Source organism: Mobula birostris, chromosome 8 (assembly GCF_030028105.1).
Source record: "Mobula birostris isolate sMobBir1 chromosome 8, sMobBir1.hap1, whole genome shotgun sequence".
In the NCBI taxonomy this organism is placed as follows: Eukaryota; Metazoa; Chordata; class Chondrichthyes; order Myliobatiformes; family Myliobatidae; genus Mobula; species Mobula birostris.
Window position 1 is genome coordinate 39,778,184 of NC_092377.1, and position 23,149 is coordinate 39,801,332.

The following is a 23,149-nucleotide window of genomic DNA, read 5'->3' on the forward strand; positions in this document are numbered from 1 at the left end:
CACCCTACCGGTCAACCTCGACGCTTTGCAATTCCCCTACTGGAGCAACAGGTCAATGGCAGATGCCATCTCTCTGGCCCTACATTCCTCCTTAGAACACCTGGAGAATAAAGACGCATACATAAGGCTCCTTTTCATTGGCTACAGCTCTACCTTTAATACCATCATTCCAAATAAGCTGATTCCTAAGCTCCGGAACCTGGGCCTTAGCACTCAGATCTGCAGCTGGATCTTCAACTTCCTCACAGACAGGACCCAGTCTGTAAAAATAGGGGACAAGCTCTCTTCTGCAATCACTCTGAGCACTGGTGCCCCACAAGGCTGTGTACTCAACCCCCCACTGTACTCACTGTACACCCATGATTGTGTAGCCAAGTTTCTATCGAACTCAATATATAAGTTTGCTGATGATACAACAACTGTAGGCCGTATCTCGGGTAATGATGAGTTTGAGTACAGAGAGGAAATTAAGAACCCGGTGGCATGGTGCGAAGACAATAACCTATCCCTCAACGTCAGCGAGACGAAGGAATTGGTTGTTGGCTTCAGAAGGAGTAGCGGACCACACGACCCAATTTACATTGGTGGTGCACAAGTGGAACAGATCAAAAGCTTTAAGTACCTCGGGGTCAATATTACAAATGACCTGACTTGGTCCAACCAAGCAGAGTCCACTGCCAAGAAGGCCCACCAGTGCCTTTACTTCCTGAGAAAGCTAACGAAATTTGGCCTGTCCCCTAAAACCCTCACTAATTTTTATAGGTGCACAGTAGAAAGCATTCTTCTAGGGTGCATCACAACCTGTTATGGAAGTTGTCCTGTCCAAGACCGGAAGAAGCTGGAGAAGATCGTGGACACAGCCCAGCACATCACACAAACCAATCTTCTGTCCTTGGACTCACTTTACACTGCACGCTGTCGCAGCAGTGCTGCCAGGATAATCAAGGATACGGCCCACCCAGCCAACACACTTTTCGTACCTCTTCCCTCTGGGAGAAGGCTCAGGAGCTTGAAGACTTGTACAGCCAGATTTGGGAACAGCTTCTTTCCAACTGTGTTAAGACTGCTGAACGGATCCTGACCCGGATCTGGGCCATACCCTCCAAATATCCGGACCTGTTTCTCGACTTTTTTTGCACTACCTTACTTTCCCTTTTCTATTTTCTATTTATGATTTATAATTTAAGTTTTTAATATTTACTATTGATTTGTAATCCAGGGAGCGCGAAGCGCAGAATCAAATATCGCTGTGATGATTGTACACTCTAGTATCAATTGTTTGGTGACAATAAAGTAAAAGTCTATGAAGATGCAAAATCTTAAGATATCGATAGGATTAAAGGTTGAAAGGTTAAACATTCAATCCCAAACTAAAGAGACAAAGTATGGGAAACCGCTAAACCTCCAATAGAAAGAAACATAATATGATACGCAACAATACACAGAAAGTGTGAGGGAGAAAGACCATGTACCATGGATGCAAGATGCATACATGCAAAATGACTGAGCCAAGATAACCAAGAAATCTGAGAACTTGTCTGAAGGGAGGCAAACTGTCTACAGTCCTACAAAAAAAACCCCGGAATGCCAAACTTACGTATGCTTACTTTAATAACTCTGAACAAAGTAGAAGGAAATTTAGCAACTTGGCACATCATCTCTCGTGTCCAATGAACACTCTAAACTTTGAGCAATCCTTCTCAATAATTTTCAATACTTGCTGAGCAATTATGCAAAATATCAAAATACTTTAGTACTGTAACGATGAGAATCAGTAGGACTAATTTTAGTAAAGCTACTGAGGATATTATTAGGCAATAATGGTCAGCCAATTTTAGAGTGTCATTTTGATAAATATACCTTAATTGTGAATAAGGTTATACGCTGCAAGAACTTAGAATAATGCTTTTCTGTTCCAACCAGCCAAAACTAATTTAACTCACAAGGTACAGTTGCAATTGCTCATTATATTTAAAATTAAATTTGCAATCAACAGTTTCATTAACACCCCTGGAATCTGAAGCCAAAGCTCATCCGCAGGGGAAAGCATATGTTGTTTATGTATGGACAACGTGGACAAATGTAAAGGGATAGAACTTCTACAATCTTATGCCGCAAATTGCAGGTTACATATTTCAAAATATGCTTTCAAATTAACATTTTTCATTTTAAAACTAAAATATGTATACCTTTTTGCAGCAGAAGAAAGTGTTTCCTTCCTGGCAACAGATAGAGCTGAACTGTGCATTGGTTTTCTAGTCATCGGACTCCCATTGGTTATACATGACAAAGAATATGCTTCACGTAAGACTGGCTGTCCTGAAATAAAATAAGGACATAATTTTACAAAATTTCTGTTGAATAGCTTTTCAGCTTGTATAAATATCAGAACAAATCTTTGCAAGCTAAAACGAACAAGTTCCAGGGGTTTCATGTCTTGAAATATTAATTATATGGCAGTCTTTGAATTACATGTGCAAAACACTTTAATATTATAAATTACTAGTTTTATGAATCACAAACTGCTGCACATAGTTAAGGTAAGGTAGCATTTTTTTTGAAATATTATCCATTCTCTGTTGCATGACTTTATTGCTTCTGTAGGTAAAATGGCAAGATACTCCACACCAAGTATCCTCCAATAGTTTCACCAAAGTGAAAAGTTAGCAGCAGGAAAAGTACAGGGACATCATTGATATACACCACCAAACATAAATTTCCAGAGTTGGTCCAAACACATACCTGTATATTGCTCAGACTGCAAAGTGAATTCATATAGCTGTGAGTTACAAAATACACGTGGACTAAGATGTTAACTGTCCTGTGCTATCACCAGTGGGATCATCAGTTGATCTGCCACCTGTCTTCAGGAGTTTCGGCCCGCTTCTGATCAAGACTCCCTCGAGGTGGTGGGCCAGCAGTGCTAAAGCACCACCTCCCACTGGTGAGCTTAAAAACTTGGCATCTGCCTCTATCAGAGTTGTTGGTCACTTCCATCCAACAGATAGTCTACTCTTCAGGTGTCTATGCAACTACTGAAGGGTTTGCAAGATATGTCTACACTGTCTGACTATCTGCCCCTCTGGACATACTTGGTCCACATCCATGCTGATCCTTTCTCTGCTGGCTCAGCTACAGCCCTGCTGGTTGACTTGATCTCTCTTCTACTGAAGCCAAGATCACGCAGCAACTTCTGGAGAGTGAACGCAATAAACCCACGGCAGCCTACTTCAAATGGATAGCATGAGACCTTCCACCCTCTGTCTCTGCACTCTGATCTTAATTCTGCATACTTGGTTAACTTGCGCTCATGGGCTTCATCGATGTTGTCTTCCCAGGGGACTTACGTGCACAATTGTAAAGAGATGTGGATATACTGAATGAACCCTGGTTTCTTAATTACCCTAAACCTCCACTCAACTGGCCTGCAAAATGCAGGACTGAGGAAAGCAATTGTGGTGTTCAATTACTGCCCTGTTGAGATTCACCTGACAGATTACTGCCCTTAAATCAAAATGACAATCCAAATGATTACATTGTATTTAAAGTGAGTTACTTCTAGCCAATTTAAAGGATTAGATCACACAATTTCTAATTATCAGAAGTATATATGGGCAGGCAGAACTTCTGGACTTCCTACTGCACAAAATATGAAGTATATCTTCAGTACTCTAATATTTCTATTAAAAAATTGTATAATGGTAACAATATGTTAGCCATAGTAAAGAATATTGGGTAATTCCTATGACAATTAAGCTTTTCAAGTGAGTGAGATTAAATATATGCAAATGATTTGCATGTTGCTATTTTTCCATTTACTGCATACTTTTGGACAAACGCTTACATTTTCATTGAGAGAAACCACTAGTTTCTGTTTCTTGCAACACACATCAAAGTTGCTGGTGAACGCAGCAGGCCAGGCAGCATCTGTAGGAAGAGGTGCAGTCGACGTTTCAGGCCGAGACCCTTCGTCAGGACTAACTGAAGGAAGAGTGAGTAAGGGATTTGAAAGTTGGAAGGGAGGGGGAGATCCAAAATGATAGGAGAAGACAGGAGGGGGAGGGATAGAGCCAAGAGCTGGACAGGTGATAGGCAAAAGGGGATACGAGAGGATCATGGGACAGGAGGTCTGGGAAGAAAGACAAGGGGGGGGGACCCAGAGGATGGGCAAGAGGTATATTCAGAGGGACAGAGGGAGAAAAAAAGAGAGTGAGAGAAAGAATGTGTGCATAAAAATGAGTAACAGATGGGGTACGAGGGGGAGGTGGGGCCTTAGCGGAAGTTAGAGAAGTCGATGTTCATGCCATCAGGTTGGAGGCTACCCAGACGGAATATAAGGTGTTGTTCCTCCAACCTGAGTGTGGCTTCATCTTTACAGTAGAGGAGGCCGTGGATGGACATGTCAGAATGGGAATGGGAATAGTTTCTGTTTCTTTCATTCTTTTCTGAGTTAATTGTTTGGATCATATACTTCATCTCGCTCATTAGAAACAAATTATTTTTATTTATATGCTTTTTAAGATTTCACAATTTGACAGGGTGCTTCACAATTAAGTACTTTTTATGTCATTCTATAATGCACAGAACAGCAAATTACTTGAGTACAGGAGGTCACATAGCCAGATATAAACTAATAATCTCCTAATCTGCTTTATTGATATTGGTTCAGATAATGTCCCTCAATATATTAAAAACTCATGTCCCTCCTTGAAATATTTAAGGCAATGATTTAAATTCTCAATTGAAACCTCTCTGATCAGGCAACATTAATTCATATTTTCTGATTCAAGGCAAAACAGTGGAGACCAAACTCAGTCTGAACTATATTACAAGTTTTTGCTAAAGAATGTGGCATTGTTCCAACATCTATTTTCTCACTTCTAATAATTGCCTGCACTTGCACATATTTCAGTATTTCCACATTTTGTCTTTGTGCCAAAATATACAATGGCACTGCAGCACAAAGGTAATTTTTCACAGTTCCAGCGGCAGTCAAGGGTAAAGGGAACACATAGAAGACAGGATAAAGAAGAAAAAATAAACACAAGGGATTCAGCACACACAAAATGCTGGAGGTTCAGAAGATTGAGCAGCAACAATGAAGGGAATAAACATTTGACATTTCAGGCCAAGACCCTTGACTAGGATTGGAAAGGAAGGAGGAAGAAGCCAGAATAAGAAGGTTGGGGAGGGAAAGGTTTACAATCTGGACAGTGATAACTGAAGCCAGATGAGGGAGAAGGTAGGTGGGTGGTGGAAAGGAGGAATGAAGTGAAGCTGGGAAGTGTTAGGTAGAAAAGGCAAGTGGCTGAAGGAGGAATCTAATGGGTGAGGAGAGTGGACCATGGGAGAAAGGGAAGGAGCAGGAGGTGACAGACAAGTGAGGAGAAGCAAAGGGATACAACCAGAATCAGAAGTGGGAATGGAAAAGGACAGAATGGTGGTGAAGGTAGAGGTGCATGGACAGGCGTAGCTCTTGTTCCACTTACAGAAATAAATGGCAGGAGGGAGAACAGTGGGAAAGGACAAATGGACAAGGGAAGTGGAGAGTTGGGGGGAAGTACTTGATAGTAGGATTCCATTGAAGATGGCCAAAGTTGTAGAGAATGATGTGCTAGATGCAGAGACTTGTCGAGTGGGGGAGAGACAGAGAGACAGAAGCATCTTAGAACATGATACACAAAAGGATAGATGCAAGTAATTGGAAAAATTATTGCTAAGAGCAATAAATGCAAAAGTATGTTCCACTTAGAGAGGGCACTGGTAAGACCATATCCAGAACTCAGTGAACAGTATCAGTTTCTTTATTTAAGGAAGTATGTTAATGCACTGGACCCAGCTCAGGGGTTTACCAGACGGAGACCTGGTTGTCTTATGTGAAATCTGAAAAAATACTATCACCTCTTAACCCTCCTGGAAAACATAACAAATACAATTTGAAAAATAAAACCCTCAGGTAATATATGAAAAAATACTTTTTTTTATATAAATGGGTCCAACTAAAGGCTACATGGATGAAATATAATGGATTAACTAAAAATGCTTCCTCCAAATGGTGTGGCTTGTTGGCTTCAATGTTAAACTTAACCATGTCAACTACTACTGCAAATCACTTGAACATCAGGCAAATTAGGCACTTTAATGTTCATCAAAAGAAAGCAGCTGGATTTAAAGATAAACTAAAATAAGCTTTACTAACTGGTGACTAGAACGTCAGCCAAGTTGTCAAAGTTCAAAGAAATAAAAACACAAATGAATTCTGGTCTGCATTCCTTCATCATTCTGACAACCACAAAAAAAAGAGCAACTGAACCATCTGAATGGGATTCCAAACTGAAATCATAAATACTGAGTTCAAATGTATAGGTTTGAAGGAATATTAAGCAAATATTTTTAAAATGGTGTAAAAGTTCAAAAGAAACATTTGTAAAAAAAAGTTTAGTTTAAAATGTAGTCTGAACTCCGCTCAAACAGCGGGGTTCAGTTTAGTAAGAATAGGAATTTGAGAGTAAAATATTAGCTGAGCTGGATTAAAAGGGACTCAGTCCACTAGTTGAATTGTAAAAAACAAATTAAGAGGATTAAAGAGATGACAATTCAATAGACTAGTAAATAAAAAACTAGAGTTAAATATCAATCTAAGAAAGCTGCATGACTTCTTTTCTCTTAGCAAATATACAAGTATCAACAGAAGCAAATCCCTGAAATGGTATCCTGCTGTGAACTAGCACCTAGGACTGTTGTCCTTGGTAAATTAGTTTGGTTTACTAAATGCATTGTGTTTATTTTTGTCCCCCCATATAAATCCCACAGAAATGGATTTTTACTCCCACCGCAAATTTCCATTACACTACGACTATAATGCGAGGATATACTGTACCAGTGTACAGAAACAGGGGCATAGTGAAACTGTAAGAAAAGCCGAAGAAATGTGATAGTGGTGTATTGTTTACATTGGGACCAATTCTGGGGCAAGATATAACCTGTATCGGCCAGATGGGCTGCACACCAACAGTTCCACAATGAGATGTTCGCTGCTGTTGTTACACGTTTAAAATTGTAAGCAGATGAGAAGCCAAAGACAGTTTCACAAGGAGGTGAGATCAAACTGGATGTACAAATTGAGGGTTCAGTACACAAGGATGAAAAGCAGAAGCACTAGCCTAAAAACCAGTGGGAACAAAGGCTGGAGTTATCAAAGCAAAGTTTGGCAGTACTGAATTTTCAAAAAAGGTGAGGCAATGGGCTGAGGACTTATTTAGGCATGTGATACTGTTGTTATTACAGCACCAAGAGAAAACCAAAGTGGCCACAGAATGCCACATACATACTAGTAACTGTATAAAAAATATACAATCAACAAATTTCTGGAACTCTCAAATGTATTAGCATCTTCAAAAGATCTTTGTGCCGAAACATTTTTCAGATACATCTGTTCCTTTCAAGAATTTTCTTTTTTTAAATTGAGATCAAAATTATACTTTTTTGATATTCAGAATTGATGCAAAAACAGTAAATTATCAACACAGGATATTCAACATATGTTGGAAATCTTGAGTGACACACAAAATGCCAGCGAAACCCAGCAACTCAGGCAGCATCTATAGAGGGAAATAAGCAGTTGACATTTCTGGCTGAGACTGTAGTCAGGAGTCCCGACGAACAGTCTCGGCCTGAAATGTCGACTGTACCTCTTCCTAGAGATGCTGCCTGCTACTGTGTTCACCAGCAACTTTGATGTGTCCACCATTCAATCATGCCTGATTGCCTTTTTTTCCCCCACCGCAGCTCCACTCCCCGGCCTTTCTCCCGTAACCTTTAAAGCTGTGTCCAATCAAGAACCGACTGATCTCTGCCTTAATGCACCTTATCATCAACCTTATTTCTTATACTCCATGCATTGAGATATAACACTTTGAGTGCTATATTTGCTACCATTATTGATGCTGCATCCCTAATTCACTGATACTCACTCTGCTGGCAGCAATTTTGTCCTAACATCTGCATGCCCTGCCTGACAGTCCAACTGCACGCTATCTTTGTGTTTTTTTTTACCATATGTTCTATCATATTTAAAAGCTATATCAACAAAATGTAAGATGGTGCCAACCAGTTTTCACTGTGGTCCTAAGAAAATTCTAGACTGAATTGTACAGTTGCTTGAAAAGCAGTTACCATGCAAAAGTCAAATTAATATTTCATTGTCACAGTGTATTCAACAAAAGTATTGCAGAATTATCTGTTTACCTTACCAAGAAAAAGAATGGCTATTCTAAAAAGATCAACTTTTGTTTTAAAATCAAAACTAAATCAATACAAAGTAGGGACTTTTCTTTAGCTACAATATGATTTAATAGCATTTAGTAAAAATGTGGGTGTATTTTAGAATGAGCCTCACCTTTACCAGGAGATGTTTTCCTCAGGGAAGCAGTTTGATCTTCAGAGAGAGCCAAACGCCTCAGTACATCTGCCAAGGCTGCTTTCAGAACTGTGATCTCATCTTCCTGCTGTTGGACCCTTAACTCAAGGGATGAAAGGCGGTCTTGGACATCAGATGTACTTGCACCAGAGATGCTATCATCTAAAGAAAATACAAGATGAAAATCATTTCTTTGTAGATTTAATTAAATAAAACTGTTTTAGGCTAGAAATCTTTTGACAATTTTTAAATATAAATTGCATGAATATACTTTTTTCAAAAATGACAAGTAACAAGGTTTAGAAAGCAGAGCACAAGGTTAGAAAGACTTCAAGATGAGACAAGTTAAGTTTTAAAAAGTACAAAACTAACAATGCACACTAGAGTTTAAAACTTGTTAAAATGATTTACGAACTACAGACATCTCAGCCAGAACAATTTCACAGATAGTTTTAAACAAACAGAATAAGTAGCTGTTGAACATCATATTAAAAAAGGACATGGCCTACAAATTACAACAGGAGATAGTAAATTCATGCCAAAACGGCAATGTTACAATAGTCGTGGAGGACTTCAATATGCAGGTAGTTCGGGAAAATTAGGTTGGTGCTGGATTCCAGGAGGGGAAAATTTTTAACTGCCTACGAGATGGCTTTTCTGAGTAGCTCATGGTTGAGTCCACTAGGGGATCAGCTATACTGGATTGGTTGCTGCGCAATGAACCACAATAGATGAGAGAGCTTAAGGTAAAGGAACATGATCGAATTCACCCTGAAACTTGAGAAGAAGAAGCTAAAGTCAGATGTTTGAGCATTACAGTGGAGGAAAGAGAATTACAGAGGCATGAGAGGGGAGTTGGCCAGAATTTGTTGGAAAAGAACACTGGCAGGGATGACAGCAGAGCAGCAATGGCTAGAGTTTCTGGAAGCAATTCAGAAGACACAAGATATACATCCCAAAGAGGAAGCAGTATTTTAAAGGAAAGATGACAACTGCGGCTAGGAAATCAAAGCTAACATAAAAGCTAAAGAGAGAGCATATAATGAGCAAAAATTAGTGGAGTTAGAGGATTAGGAAGCTTTTAAAAACCAACAGAAGGCAACTAAAAAGTAATTAAGGTAAAGATGAAATACAAAAGTAAGCTGGCCAATAATATTAAAGAGGATACCAGAAGTTCCTTCAGATAAATAAAATGTAAAAGAGAGACGAGAATGGATATTAGACCTGTGATATCAAAACGATGCTGGAGCAGTTGTAATGGGGGACAAGGAAACGGCAGATGAACTGAATAAGAATTTTGTGCCTGTCTTCACTATGGAAGACACTAGCAGTATGGTGGAAGTTCCAGGAGCCAGGGGCATGAAATGTATAAAGTTACCATCACCGGAGAGAAGGTTCTGGTGAAACTGAAAGGACTGAAGGTAGGTAAGTCACCTGGACCCTGGTGTACATCCCAGGGTTCTGAAAGAGATGACTGAAGAGATCACGGAGGCATTAGTAATGATCTTTCAAGAATCACCAGATCCTGGAATGGTTCTAGAAGACTGGAAAATTGTAAATTTCCCTCCACTCTTCAAGAAGGGAGAGAGGCAGAAGAATGGAAACTACAGACCAGTTAGTCTGATCTCAGGGGATGGGAAGATGTTGGAGTTAATTATTAAGGATGAGGACTCAGGGGACTTGGAGGCACATGATAAAATAGGCTGTAGTCAGCATGGTTTCCTCAAGGGAAAATCTTGCCTGACAAATCTGTTGGAATTCTTGTAAGAAATAACAAACAGAACAGACAGAGGAGAATCAGTTGCTGTTGTGTATTGGGATTTTCAGAAGGCCTTTGACAAGGTGCCACACATGAGACTGCTTAGCAAGCTACAAGCCCGTGGTATTACAGGAAAGATTCTAGCATGGATAAAGCAGTGGCTGATTGGCAGGAGGCAAAGAGTGGAAATAAAGGTAGCCCTTTCCGACTAGCTGCCAGTGACTAGTGTTCCACCAGAGTCTGTGTTGGGACTGATTCTTTCTACATTATACATCAATGATTTGGATGATGCAATTGATGGATTTGTTGCAAAGTTTGCAAACAATATGAAGATAGATGGAGGAGCAAGTAGTTTTGAGGAAGTAGAGAGGCTGCAGAAGGACTTAGATTAGGAAAATGGTCGGCAGACAAAATACAGTGTCGGGAAGTGTATTGTCATGCACTTCCGTAGAAGAAATGAAAGGGTTGACTATATTCTAAATTGAGAATAAAAAACACTAAGGTGCAAAGGGTCTTGGGAGTCCTTGTGCATAATTCCCTAAAGGTTAATTAGCAGGTTGAGTCTGTGGTGAGGAAGGCAAATGTGATGTTAGCATTCATTTCAAGAATCTAGGTGTAAGGGGTTTCTTCTTTTATGTTACTGCGTAGACTAATTAAAATGGCTTCTTTGTTATGTTAACTGCTGAGAAAGTCCTCCCGCTAGCAGTTTGTTTGGATGTTATTGATAAGAGGGTGTTACGAACCAGTTGGGATAGATGTTATTCTTTCTGTGTGTCTGTAAGTTATTGTGATGCGCAGATTTTTGGGGAAAAGGCGCGCGAGAGAGACAGAGGATGGACAAGGTGCTGTAAGTCTGCTAAAAGGGTCGGACCCCGACCAGGAGTCCGAGGTCCAGGGTATTCAGTGAGGAGAGGAGACGGAGATGGACTCGTGTAGAGCGTCTGGTCGACCACTGTTGTTGGTCCCAGGCGGCAGGTCGAGGTGGTCCGAGGGGAGACGCAGGGTGAAGAAGGAGGATCCTGAGCTCCAACTGTTTATGCACGAAGAGATTTAACTTTGATAAGTGTGGCGCCTTTTATTTTCCTTTTATATTTTATTCTCTATTAATTATATAGTTCCAGTAATACAATATCTATAAACTGTAATTCATTTAATCATATCTGGTGTATTGCCTGTTATTTGGGCGGGGTGGGATACATCACACAGCATCCACACAAACTAATTACCCAGTTTGGCGGGGCCAAGGGCTGTTTCCCTAGATGACAGTGAGCTGAGCGACCCTGAGGCTTGTCGGGGAGCTACATACAATATAAAAGCAAGGATGTAATGTTGAGACTTCATAAAGCAATGGTGAGGCCTCACTTGGAGCATTGTGAGCAGTTTGAGGCCCCTTATCTTAGAAAGGATGTGCTGACAGTGGAGGGGGCTCAAAGGAGGCTCCAGGATTGAACCTGGATTCCAGGATTGAATGGCTTATCATACGAAGAGCCTTTGATGGACCTGGACCTGTATTCACTAGAATTCAGTAGAATGAGGGATGACCAAATTGAATGCTATCGAATGGTGAAAGACGTTGATAGAGTGGATGTGGAGAGGATGTTTCCTATGGTGGGAGAGTCTAAGACCAGAGGACACAGCCTCAGGATAGAGGGGCATCCTTTTAGAACAGAGTGAGGTATTTAATACCACTGGACTAGATGTGCCCAGGCATCATCCCTGAAGAAGATGGCAGGGTTTGTCATCAAAACCTCAATTATAATCTATTATCTGCACCCAGCTTGAAGCCCAAGAAGAGTTTATTCGGAATGATGAATTTGTCATAGATTTTTGATCCCAAGACAAGTCACTGATCACATAATAATTCCACCAAATAACAAACACCACCTCTATCAACTTCCATAACATATCTGATCTCTGCCTGTGCCTCTGACCTTCTTTTACGGAAACTTTCAGTCCCATTTTTCATTCTAAACAATTACTTCAATGCACTTCTCAATAGCTTCACATTTTCCACTTTCCTTTAACCAATCCAAAACCACTTGAATCATCATTTATCCATCATTCACATGCTTTCACTCCAGTAATCCAGGAATACCAACAGTTTAAAATTCTTAACCTTTTTGAAACACTCCACCCTTGCCATTCTCTATAAATTTCCAGAACCTCAAAACTCAGAAATCTGTGTTCCTTCACTTCGGATCTTTTGCACATAAAATTGATTTGATTTGTTTTCAAATGTGTTCCTTTGAAGATTCCTGAGACACTATTATGTCAGAGACATTAATCATGCAGATTGTGTCTTCAAACCTCTGAATCACGCTTTGCCTGTGCTTCATTTCATCTTTCATTTCTCCCAAAGTTGCACTGATCCACAAGAGACTGCAGATGGTGGAATGTGGAACAATAATCTTGCTGGAGGAGTTCACAGGCTAAGCAGTAGCAGATGGGGATGGGAATTGTCAATGTTTCATGGCAAAATCCCGCATCAGATTTTTTGTTTTTGCAGCAGCAGATCCATACTACAAATTCCAATTGCCCCTTCTACACTCTTTACATCCTCAAATCCATTAAAAAGGCATCCATTGTTGGCAAAGCTTTTCTGCTGGTTGTAAAGTTAAAGATTTTTTGTCTTTTATCCAAGTTCGAATCATTTCTTTGACCTCACAGCACCGTTTCTACACATTTCCCAGTGCAGGCAATCCCTATGACATTTGGGTTACTGAGATTCACCCTACAGATTTCATAAATCACTCTGAAATTTGAGATGCAGAATAAAATGTGCTCTCACGGAACTTCTGTGAAAATAATTAAATCAACACAAAAGTTACGTCTTTCAACTCATGTTTCTTGGCGCATGTACAGACGATGCATCTTTGCATTACAGAAATTCTCTATGAACTGTTTTCTAAGGACAGAACTCCCTGTAACAAACAAGAGAAAATCTGCAGTTGCTGGAAATCCGAGCCCCACACACAAAATGCTGGAGGAACTCCGCGGGTCTGCCGAAGGGTTTCGGCCCAAAATGTCGACCGTGCTTTTTTTCCCATAGATGTTGTCTGGCCTGCTAAATCCCTGTAACATTGGGTTGCCTTAACCCAAACCATGGTTCATATCACCTTTCAATCCATGATGCCAAGAAGTTCCTTCTTTTGTCATATGCTAAGGTTTTTCCACCAAAATTGTGTTGGGCACTGTACTGAACACCTGAAGTAGTGGTAGTGGTAGTAGCAGCAACAGCAGCTACTACTACTACGTCAACTCAGGCCTAGGGGGGTGGCATCGGATACAATGACGGACTCTCCACTTCCCCCTCTCCTCATCAGTGTGATCAGTTCATCTACATTAGCCCCAGCGCTGTCTTCTAGGAGCGTGTTGACCATAGTCTTGGGAGGGCGCCCAGGGTTCATCCTCCCATATGATGACTAGGCTGGCAGGTAGCTCAGGGTGGCGTAGACAGTGCCCCACTAGTTGCAGTCTTCTCGCCTCAATTTCAGTGGTGAGCATTGGTAGGTCGTTATAGAGCTCGATGTTCATCACGTGCTGTTGCCAACTCACGTCAAGAGCCACCTGGAGCATTCGTGTATAGCAACCATCTAGAGACTTTCGCATATTCTTGGTGAGTGTCCACGTCTCGCATCTGTACATGAGAATGGACTCTACAACTGCTATGAAAATCCTCTTTTTAAGCCTTCTGGTAGGGTTCGACTTCCAGATTTCCTTCGTGTCGTTCATAGCCCTCCATGCCAGCGCCTTCCGTATCTTTATGTCCTTCTCTGAACTCATCATTCTTGACCCGAGGTACTTGTAATCAAAGACTTTCTTAATGGTATCATTCTTTACAGTCTTGAGAGTACCTTCATCGCAGTTAAATGCCATGTACTCTGTCTTTTTAGCGCTTAGGTGAAGTCAAACTTTATTGCATTCAATTTCCACTTTTGTCAGTAGCTGCTGTGCTTCCTCCATCTGGTCAGAGAGCAGGACTATGTCATCTGCAAAATCGAGATCTGTGAGCGTAATTGGTCTGACCCTATTGGTTCACCCTGGTTTTATGGTAAAACCAAGCTTGTCATGATCTTTGGTAGCTTGACACAGAGCGTAATCAAGGACGATTATAAAGATGTAGGGTGCCAGAGTGTCCCTTTGCAGCACACCAGCTAGGAACTCGAACACTGCGGTTTCTCCATCTGGTGATACAACACCTGAAGTTACATACTGATAACTATGCGAACTTATGGCGAACCTAAACATTTCCGTTTTTTTTTAAATTAGTTTGCCTGCAGTTGATATTTATTCTCATTTCTTGCCCTTCCCTCAGGACTTGATATTCTAACTCACATATCGTCAACCACATTTTCTATTTCCCATGAACTACTAAGACCTCAAAGCACTGGTGGCCAAGTCTCAACTTATACCAAGTATACTCACTCATTATTCCATTCAAGTTTGGCCTTTTGACCTACAGTGCTAACCACTTAATAAAGGCTTCAATTGTAAAACTGCCACCATTATTTTCAAATTCTTTCATCACCTTGTCCTGATCTCTAAAATCTCTAAAACCCTAAAGACACCTAACGTTTCATCATCCCCTCTAGCTTCTTTCAAATACACTGCAGCTTTCATTATTTTCAAAATTATTGCATAATATTAATACATCTGTGGTATTTTAATCATCTGCAATTAAATTCAGCTTAATTCTTCTATTCTATTTAAAACACTCAATGTTTTTGTATTATCTGCTACTTTTGTAGTTTTGCTTTTAACCCTGCAAACCTCTGTTGGCACCATCTACTATATCTCCATTATTTATGATTTTCATCTATGTTGTTGGCTCCAACTTAATTATTTTTGCCTTTATTATATTTATTTTATTTCAAGTATTGGAAGTATGCTCATTTGAGTATCTTCTCCTGCCAATCTATTAGTTACCTGGTTAATTTAAGCTTGATCTATTATTAACAGACTGAATTGCATCTTTTTCAGTCCGGATCACTTAGCCCTTCATAATGGTACAGTATTCCTTTTTATAAAAAAAAATTACGTATGTTTGTATTGTCACTATTTCCCCTCTTTTTGTGAAGACAGGAAAAACGTTCAAAAGGAAGAATCAGTTATTATTAATACAAAATATCAAAGATAACTGACATTAATATTTTATATAAAGCTGAGTTGCTTCATTTTAAATCTGGGTACCACAATTAATAAATATCAGGTCTAGTGTCTTGTGACTCTCTCCCAGCATACTTTGATAAATACAAACTCTACTCATGGATTAGTTAGTTTTGAGGGTTTGTAGCCCGTGCAGATTTATACCAAATTTATCCATCTTTCCTGTTAATTACTTGAGGATTTTCCTCATGCCTTCTGTAGGGAAAACCTGAAAATGTAATAATTTAAAATACATATTACTTCGTGGCCATTTCAATTTTGTGCCTCAGGTATTTTTTAAAATTTCATTTTTGATAGGGCCATCAGCAAAATGGGCTACAATTACACTGGATTATATTTATTGAAACATTGAACAAAGGACAGCAGCCTCCCCACACAACAATCCCCACCATTCGAGGAGGACACTAATGACTGATACACATGAAAGTATGCAATTCAAATCTACCATATTAATATAGATGTTTACTAAACATCTGATCTGACAGTCTAATGAATTTATAAATCCCCAACATTGTACTTATGACTTTCTTTTTAAGTTCAAGTTGAAGTTCAAGTTATAAGTTCAAAGAAAATAGGAGCAGGCTATTAAATTACATTGCACTAAACATCTACATTTTTCCTCCAAGTAATTAATTTAAACTCAGATTGAGATTCAAGTAAGCAAAAGTCTTTATTCTGTTCACAGAAAAAACAGATACATCATGCCCTCTTACAAAACAAAACTAACCAACTTCTAACCATGCATTTTTATGGCAAACTGACTGAAAATATATGAAGTAATCCATGTGCTGTATTAGTTATTACCCAAGAAAACATTTAAAATACATCCATTCTTCCTTGTTATTTAAATATGCAAGGACAAATTCTAATTTCATACCTGGTCCATTTTGAAAGTTTGTTTATAAACTTTTCCCAATCCAAATAGCTTTACTGCTATTCTTATCTGTAAATGTTCAAAATGGTAACACATAGAGGAGGAGAAACTTAAGATGGAAATTCTAGACAATTTAGAGCATATTAAGGCAAAGGGCCAACAGATGAATGTCATCCAATATTCCAAAGGCTAAAGTGTTCAGTGAATTGTATTCTACCTCTCAAATTTCATTACAGTTACATGAACGGCCATTTCTCAACAAACCAGTATCTCAACCACCCCAATGAAACCTATACACTGGCTCAACTGGAAGCCTGTTCAGAAAAAATATTCTTACTTTTTTTTAAATGCACTGCATTTCTTCAAAATATTACTTTTATAAAGCCTTAGTGGACTTTACACTGACAGCAAAAGATCAATAATAGCACTTCATATTTCATGCTTTATTCCCATGTCTTTCTTTAAAAAAACACTTGGATTTGAAATTTAGTATTTGCTGTCAGATCCCTCTATTCTTTGCCCTCTCTGGAAATCTCTTGTGCTATCATCTAGCTGGGAAATCAGTTACATAAAGCTCCAGACTTTTCAGAAATGTAGCTGATTCTTAAATGTCCTCAAACTGCTGAGTTGTACTTTACCAAAGCACAGTTTCACAGCAAATACCACCTCTAGTATCACTAGATTCAGCCACGATAAAGGTACATTCATTACAGACAGTTTATAAACACATGAAGCTCCTATATTTATCAAAGTTTCCCAACCTATCCAAAAAAACGATACCATGACAGACATACTTTCAAAATTATAAATTTAAGTTGAAAAGAATCTATTACAATCCCTAGGAGTCTACACCGCCAACTCAAAATACCCATCAGGAGCTGTGTACTGTGGCACAGTTAGGAAGGCATGGGCTTGAAGTTCTTAATATTAGCTCAAAAAGCAAAGATGCACAGCACCAGCTCAAGCACTGGGTTGTTTAAGAATCCTCTCTCAATAACATTTGGAAAAAAATACAAAGGTATTCAGTGCACAGAGGGCTACAGATTCTCCAGCTTCTTCCTTAGTTCTTACATACTTTTATCATCAAGAAGGAGAGTGTTTTTGGAGACTCATCTCTCCACTATCTAAACAACATGCAACATGGGTCAGGACTGCTGAGTATTGAGATGATCTCCAGAAATGCTTAAATCTATACCGTGCTGCTTTTTGTTGAGACATCCAAGCTATAAGCAAGTCGACATTCAATCACTATGATGGGAGGAGAAAGGTATCATGACCGGTTGAAAAATCACAGAATAAATGCTTAAGGTGAAAAAAAACCAGACTTATTCAGTAGTGTACTTTCCCTCACAAAACTTTAATTTTATGTTAGATGTATTATGTATTATTTCTTAGTTTTTAATAGATGAAATAACAAAAAAAAAGTGACAGATCTCCTAAAATTAGCTGCACAACAATTCTTCTGCATACAATTCTTCTGGATGGTTTTACCCTTTTAATGAAAGGTGGAGAAGACTCCATAGGCTGAAAGGCCTAATCTGCTTCTGTATCTTATGGAAAATAATCTTCTCTCTTAAATAGCTTGTCCAACCAAATTCAAGATGGTACTCTTCCCCATTTTCTTGAAGCTAACTCTCCCAAAGTGCAACACCGATATCTAAAAATGCAGGGTTAATATGCACCTATGGTTCAAGGAGTAACTGTAGTCATGAGATAGACACACATTTCACAGCTCTATTATGATAAGGATTACTAGCTGGGCTCCATGGAGTCCTCAGTATCCATGATTTCCAGTCTGTACTTGCAGAACACAGAAGAAACCCTGTGTAAATAGCAGAAGTTGAAAACCTTTGACACACTCTCCAAATGTCCATCCTGCCCTTATGCCTCCTGTCCTATTTTTGATAGTCTAAAGGTCCCACATTGGCCTCACATCAGTCACTGGAGAACACAGAACAAGAATAGAAACTCAGTCCCAAGAAACAGCATAAATGATGGTCATGAGTGAATCTTATTAGGGGTTAGCATTCACCACAGTAGCGTAGTGGTTATTGCAACACAATTACAGATCTGAACATCAGATTTCAGAATTCAATTACAGCTTCCTCTTATGGAACACACACAGAAAAAGGTACAGTCGACATTTCGGTCTGAAGTTAGTTTGACCTTCCCGTGAGCGCATGGGATTTCTCTGGGTGCTCTGGCTTCCTCCAAAGATGCACCATTTAGAAGGTTAACTGGCCATTGTAAATAGTCTTGTGATTAAGCTGGGGTTAAATAGGTGAGTTGCAGTGCAAATTGTTGGGCTGGAAGGGCCTGTTCTGCACTATATCTCTAAAATAAATAGATTAAACCCTAATATAAAGATCAATGAAGAACAGATAAGGTAGAAAGGACAATACTAATGCCGATACAATAAAATTAATACCATGGGTAAAACATGTCTGTTTCAACAGTTGAGCTTCATCCCCTCTAAACTATGCAAGGAGTGCTATGACTATCTGTCAATATGTGAGACATCAAAAGTTCACTCCATTCCTGCTTTTCTTTTTGGCATTATGCATGCCCCTCTATTTCTATTTATTCATAATAGGTCTCCAATTCTCCTTCATTCACCTTTTCCCACTCTCCACACTACTTGTAATTTATTTTTCCTTGGTTTTTCATGGGCAATTATTAATCCACCCCACTTTTCAGTTTGTTGTAATCTTTTCCCATCCCCTTTAGAATAACTTCTTCCTCAGTGTTGAGGCTAATACATTAAGTTGAATTAACTAATCATTAATCATGGCCTGGGTACTAACTGAAACTGATTCAGGACACTGCATGGATTTCTGTTGCTGCAAATGTACCCTCTAACAGAGGGTATAATTCATTTTATAGAGTGTTGAGTAAAGACCTGAATTCATGAACCATCATTATCAAAACCAGGAAGAATGTACTTGTCCATGACACCTTATGTAAGTAAACTGCTGTGCTAATTAGGGTAGATAGCTACTGCATAAGGCTCAAACTCACCACCCACAGCCAGATGGAATATCATGCTTTTTTTTGCAGGAAGTTATTTGATGACCAACAAAATCTATTTTTGCTCAGAATGAGGGATATCAGGTTAGGAATCCTGAATTTTCCTCCGGCACAATAAACCTCTCAAGTTACAGAAGTCTTGGATGGCCATATGTTCTTCCTTACCCTTAGTTGTATATTTTGCAAAGCTATTTACTCTGTATTGAGTAGTCTTCATGGCTGTTTTATCACCCACCACAAAATCTTTATCCTGTTGCCAAAGTGTCATAAAAGATCTTTGGCATTCATTCACCAGTTACTTGCTCTAAGTGACCTTGGTGTTATACTGTGCCTTTAGAAACAGAAACCCATGGCAGTCGTAAGAACTTGAGAAACAGGAGGAGTAGCTCAAAGACCACTCAAGTAGGTTCCTATCTTCAATAAAATAGCAGATAATCCGATCTTGACTGAAGCTCTTCTATCCTGCTTGTTGCGTTCAGGACCTAACCTAGACACAACATATTGATGCAGCTCTAGAGAAAGCAAAACAGTGGCTATATTTCATAAGGAGTTTGAAGGGAATTGGTTTCTCACTTAAAATATTCTAAAACTTTGACAAATGTACTGTGGAAAGCATTCGGACTGGTTACATCTCCGTTGAGTGGGGGGGGAGGGCTACTGTACAGGTCGAAGTAAGTTGCAGAATCTCATAAAATTGGGTATTAGCATCTGTAGTACCAAGACATTGCCAAGAAACGGTGCCTTAGGAAGGCGACCTCCATCATTACGGATCCCCACCACCCAGGACATGCCCCTTTCTCACTGGGAAGGAGGTACAGGAGCCTGAAGGCACACACTCTGCAATTCAGGAACAGCTTCTTCCCCTTGCCATCTGATTTCTAAATGGACATTGAACCCATGAACACTATCTCACTACTTTTTTAAATTTGTCTATATCTTTGCACTACTTAATTTAACTTAACTATTTAATAAACATCTATACACTTAATATAATTCCATTTTTTGCTTTCTTCTCTATAATTATTTATCATGTATTACATTGTACTGCTGCCGTACAGTTAACAAGTTTACAACATATGCCGGTGATATTAAATCTGATTCTGAAATAAACAGCTGATATTTCGGGCCAAGACCCTTCATCAGAACTCTCAGTTGCACATTAAGACCTGGGGACTTCTTAACTTTAATTGCCAAGTATCATTTTACTCACGATCATACCATGTAGATTCAAAATCGCAGATATTTTCTTATTTCTTGCTGTTGATTTCTTAGTCTTACCCTCCAAAGTTCCCCCTCCCAATATATTTTCTCCCTTATTAGTTTTACTCTGTTTGTCTATTTCTAAAGTTCTGACCTATCAGTATTCTTCACAACATGATATGCCTTTCCTTTCAGTTTGATATTTAGCCACAAATGAATTATACATCTACTAAGAATCTTTAATTCCCAGTGTCATGTTTGAAGATCATTGGTGTTGGAAGTCATCTATTCATCTGATCTTCATTTGAAATATTTTATGAAAAGTGATATAATTTCTCAACATGGTATGAATATGTTCTTCAAATTTAGTAGGCATTAACTGCCAGTCATTACAGAAAGCCGACAGCCCAAATTCAGCTTCAATCCAATCGAAATTAAAAATTATAAATATATGCTGCAATGCCAGCCATAGCTCAGTTGCTAGCAGTTTTCGTCCAAGTTTAAAGCCTTTCAACTCCCATCCCACTCCAGAATCCAGAGGGAAATATTGGGCTGACATCACAGTATAATGGAGGGAATGCGGTTTCATGGGTAGCATCAGATTTCAGATGAAATGTTAAACCAAGAACTCCTTTACTCTCTCATAAACAAAATACCTTATTCTGAATAAAAACAGGGGAATTACATATCTTGGCCATGATTTATTCCTCAACCAATTTTACTAGACAATAGATCGTATTTTTTTATCTGTCCTTATTAATTACAGTTTGTGAGAAAGTGGTGCATTTAAATTGTGACCACTTTGGTCTGTTCAGAATGGAGTGTTTTTTTTTAATCAGGCTGCAAGTACAGGAATAGCAGTGGTCAACTTTATGTTCACAAAACACAGTGTGTAAAGCTTCTACCTTTTTAAAGATATTAAAATTTAAGAAGAGGCAACAAATTTGAACCATTTCCCAGCTGGAGTTTCGACATTCAAGATTGAGTAGTGAAGAATGGCAATAAACAGTGTAAAGGAGAACAAAATGATTGTTACTCTGGATCCAACACAGCATTAAAAAAAAACACAATAAGCATAATAAACACAATAAATATAAATACGCAAGATTAGTTTATATACATAAACTAATTTCTGGAAAACAATTACTTTTCTCTCTATAAAATACTACAATATAACAAGAAAGTGTCCAACACAAATTAGTTTATTCTTCCTGACAAAGAAAATGTTAAAAAATCGTACATAATTGCACAATTGTTGACACTTCGGCTGTTGATAAGCTCCACAGATAGGATAATAAGGCTTTCTTAGCTTTTCTGGGCTAATAATTCAGCTTTTGTAAAAATTAACTAAGTTTCTAATTATGAAACAAAACTAAGAAAATTTTCTATAAAGAGTAACAAGATAAAAAAGGTGACTTGCACTTTTTCTTTCCCCAAATAAGTTGCTTTCAGAGGGGTGAAATGAAGCAGCAGACACAATGAAGACAAAGTTGTGGATAGCGAACATTCTACTTGTGTCAGTAAACACATGATCAAAAGGTAACAGTTACATAGGACCTGGTAGGATTAATAATAGTATAATTTTCTTTAATTCACTTATTTGCAGAAATTTAGAGTGTCTTTTTATATATATCAGATATTTAACACAGTGAAACCTTGGATGAGAACAGCAAAACATCAGAAGGTCTCAGTCTCCTGGGCCTGGTTGCTACAAACAGCCTGCTCTGCATCATGGAACTGCTGTAGTGTAGGAGGTTCCAAATGCAGTCCATTTCAGCAACAAATATGTGCAGCTCAGGGATTAATGCAATGACTGAGACCTGGCTGTAAGGCAGAATAAACATTACCCAGTCCTATGGCTTTTTGATTGCTTGATTTTAACAGGAAACTGAGCACACCAAGTTTGTATTTATTCCAGACTAAAGAATCAACTCTGAAACATAGGACATAGGAAGGGGCCAATGTGTGCTATTAGGAATGCACTAGCTCCAAGCTTCAAATTGAGCACAAATGGATCAATACTCATTTTTACGACATTTTAAAAAGTTACTGAGAATCGGCCAAATGTATCCTAATGAAGCGGTTTATTGACATATAATGGGCTTCTTCATTATTTTCAGGGATTCAAAATCTGTTTAGTAACAGTAAATAAAGGATCAATTAAAATTGGATCTTAGCAAAAAGTCTATTTTCAACTGTACATTTAAACTGTTCTAAATTATCACTTGTAAATATGATATGAAAACTACTAAAAACCAACTGGTGTAATTTATGCATGTAACGCCCTGGTAAAGGTTTCACTGCTAACTGAATGGTCTCTCTGTAGAAGCAGTGTTTGGGTTATGGTTAGAGATAACAGGTGCTTTGGAATGTGAGCCATCGAATCAGGGGAGCAGTTTTTTTTTGTGTGTATGTGCCTGACACCGGTGTGAGCTGGGTTCGTTTGTTCGGTTGGAGATAAAGGGAGAAGACACAGTAGAGAACCAGTCGTAGGATTCCACCTAGTAGGGGGGACCATGATTCAATAGAGCAAGGTGCAGAGGCCTTGTCTCAAATAATAACGCAGCAGCCTACAGAGAAGTCATCACCCTGACACAATGGTGTCAAGAAAACAACCTCTCCCTCAATGTCGCAAAAGCAAAGAAGCTGGTTGTGGACTACAGGAAGAACGGAGATAGGCTCACCCCTATTGACATCAATGGAT

General features: G+C 38.9%; 1 protein-coding gene across 2 annotated transcripts in view; it reads right to left on the reverse strand.

Annotated features, from left to right (window-relative positions):
* Positions 1–23,149, reverse strand: part of LOC140201248 (echinoderm microtubule-associated protein-like 4) — a 259,599-nt gene that overhangs the window by 132,794 nt on the left and 103,656 nt on the right. For both annotated transcript variants that reach the window (XM_072265023.1, XM_072265022.1), the window contains exons 2-3: positions 8,399–8,581; positions 2,190–2,319 (exon numbers count right to left, since the gene is read on the reverse strand). In XM_072265023.1, the coding sequence (XP_072121124.1) occupies positions 2,190–2,319; positions 8,399–8,581 (313 nt within the window). The remainder of the gene's footprint in view (positions 1–2,189; positions 2,320–8,398; positions 8,582–23,149) is intronic.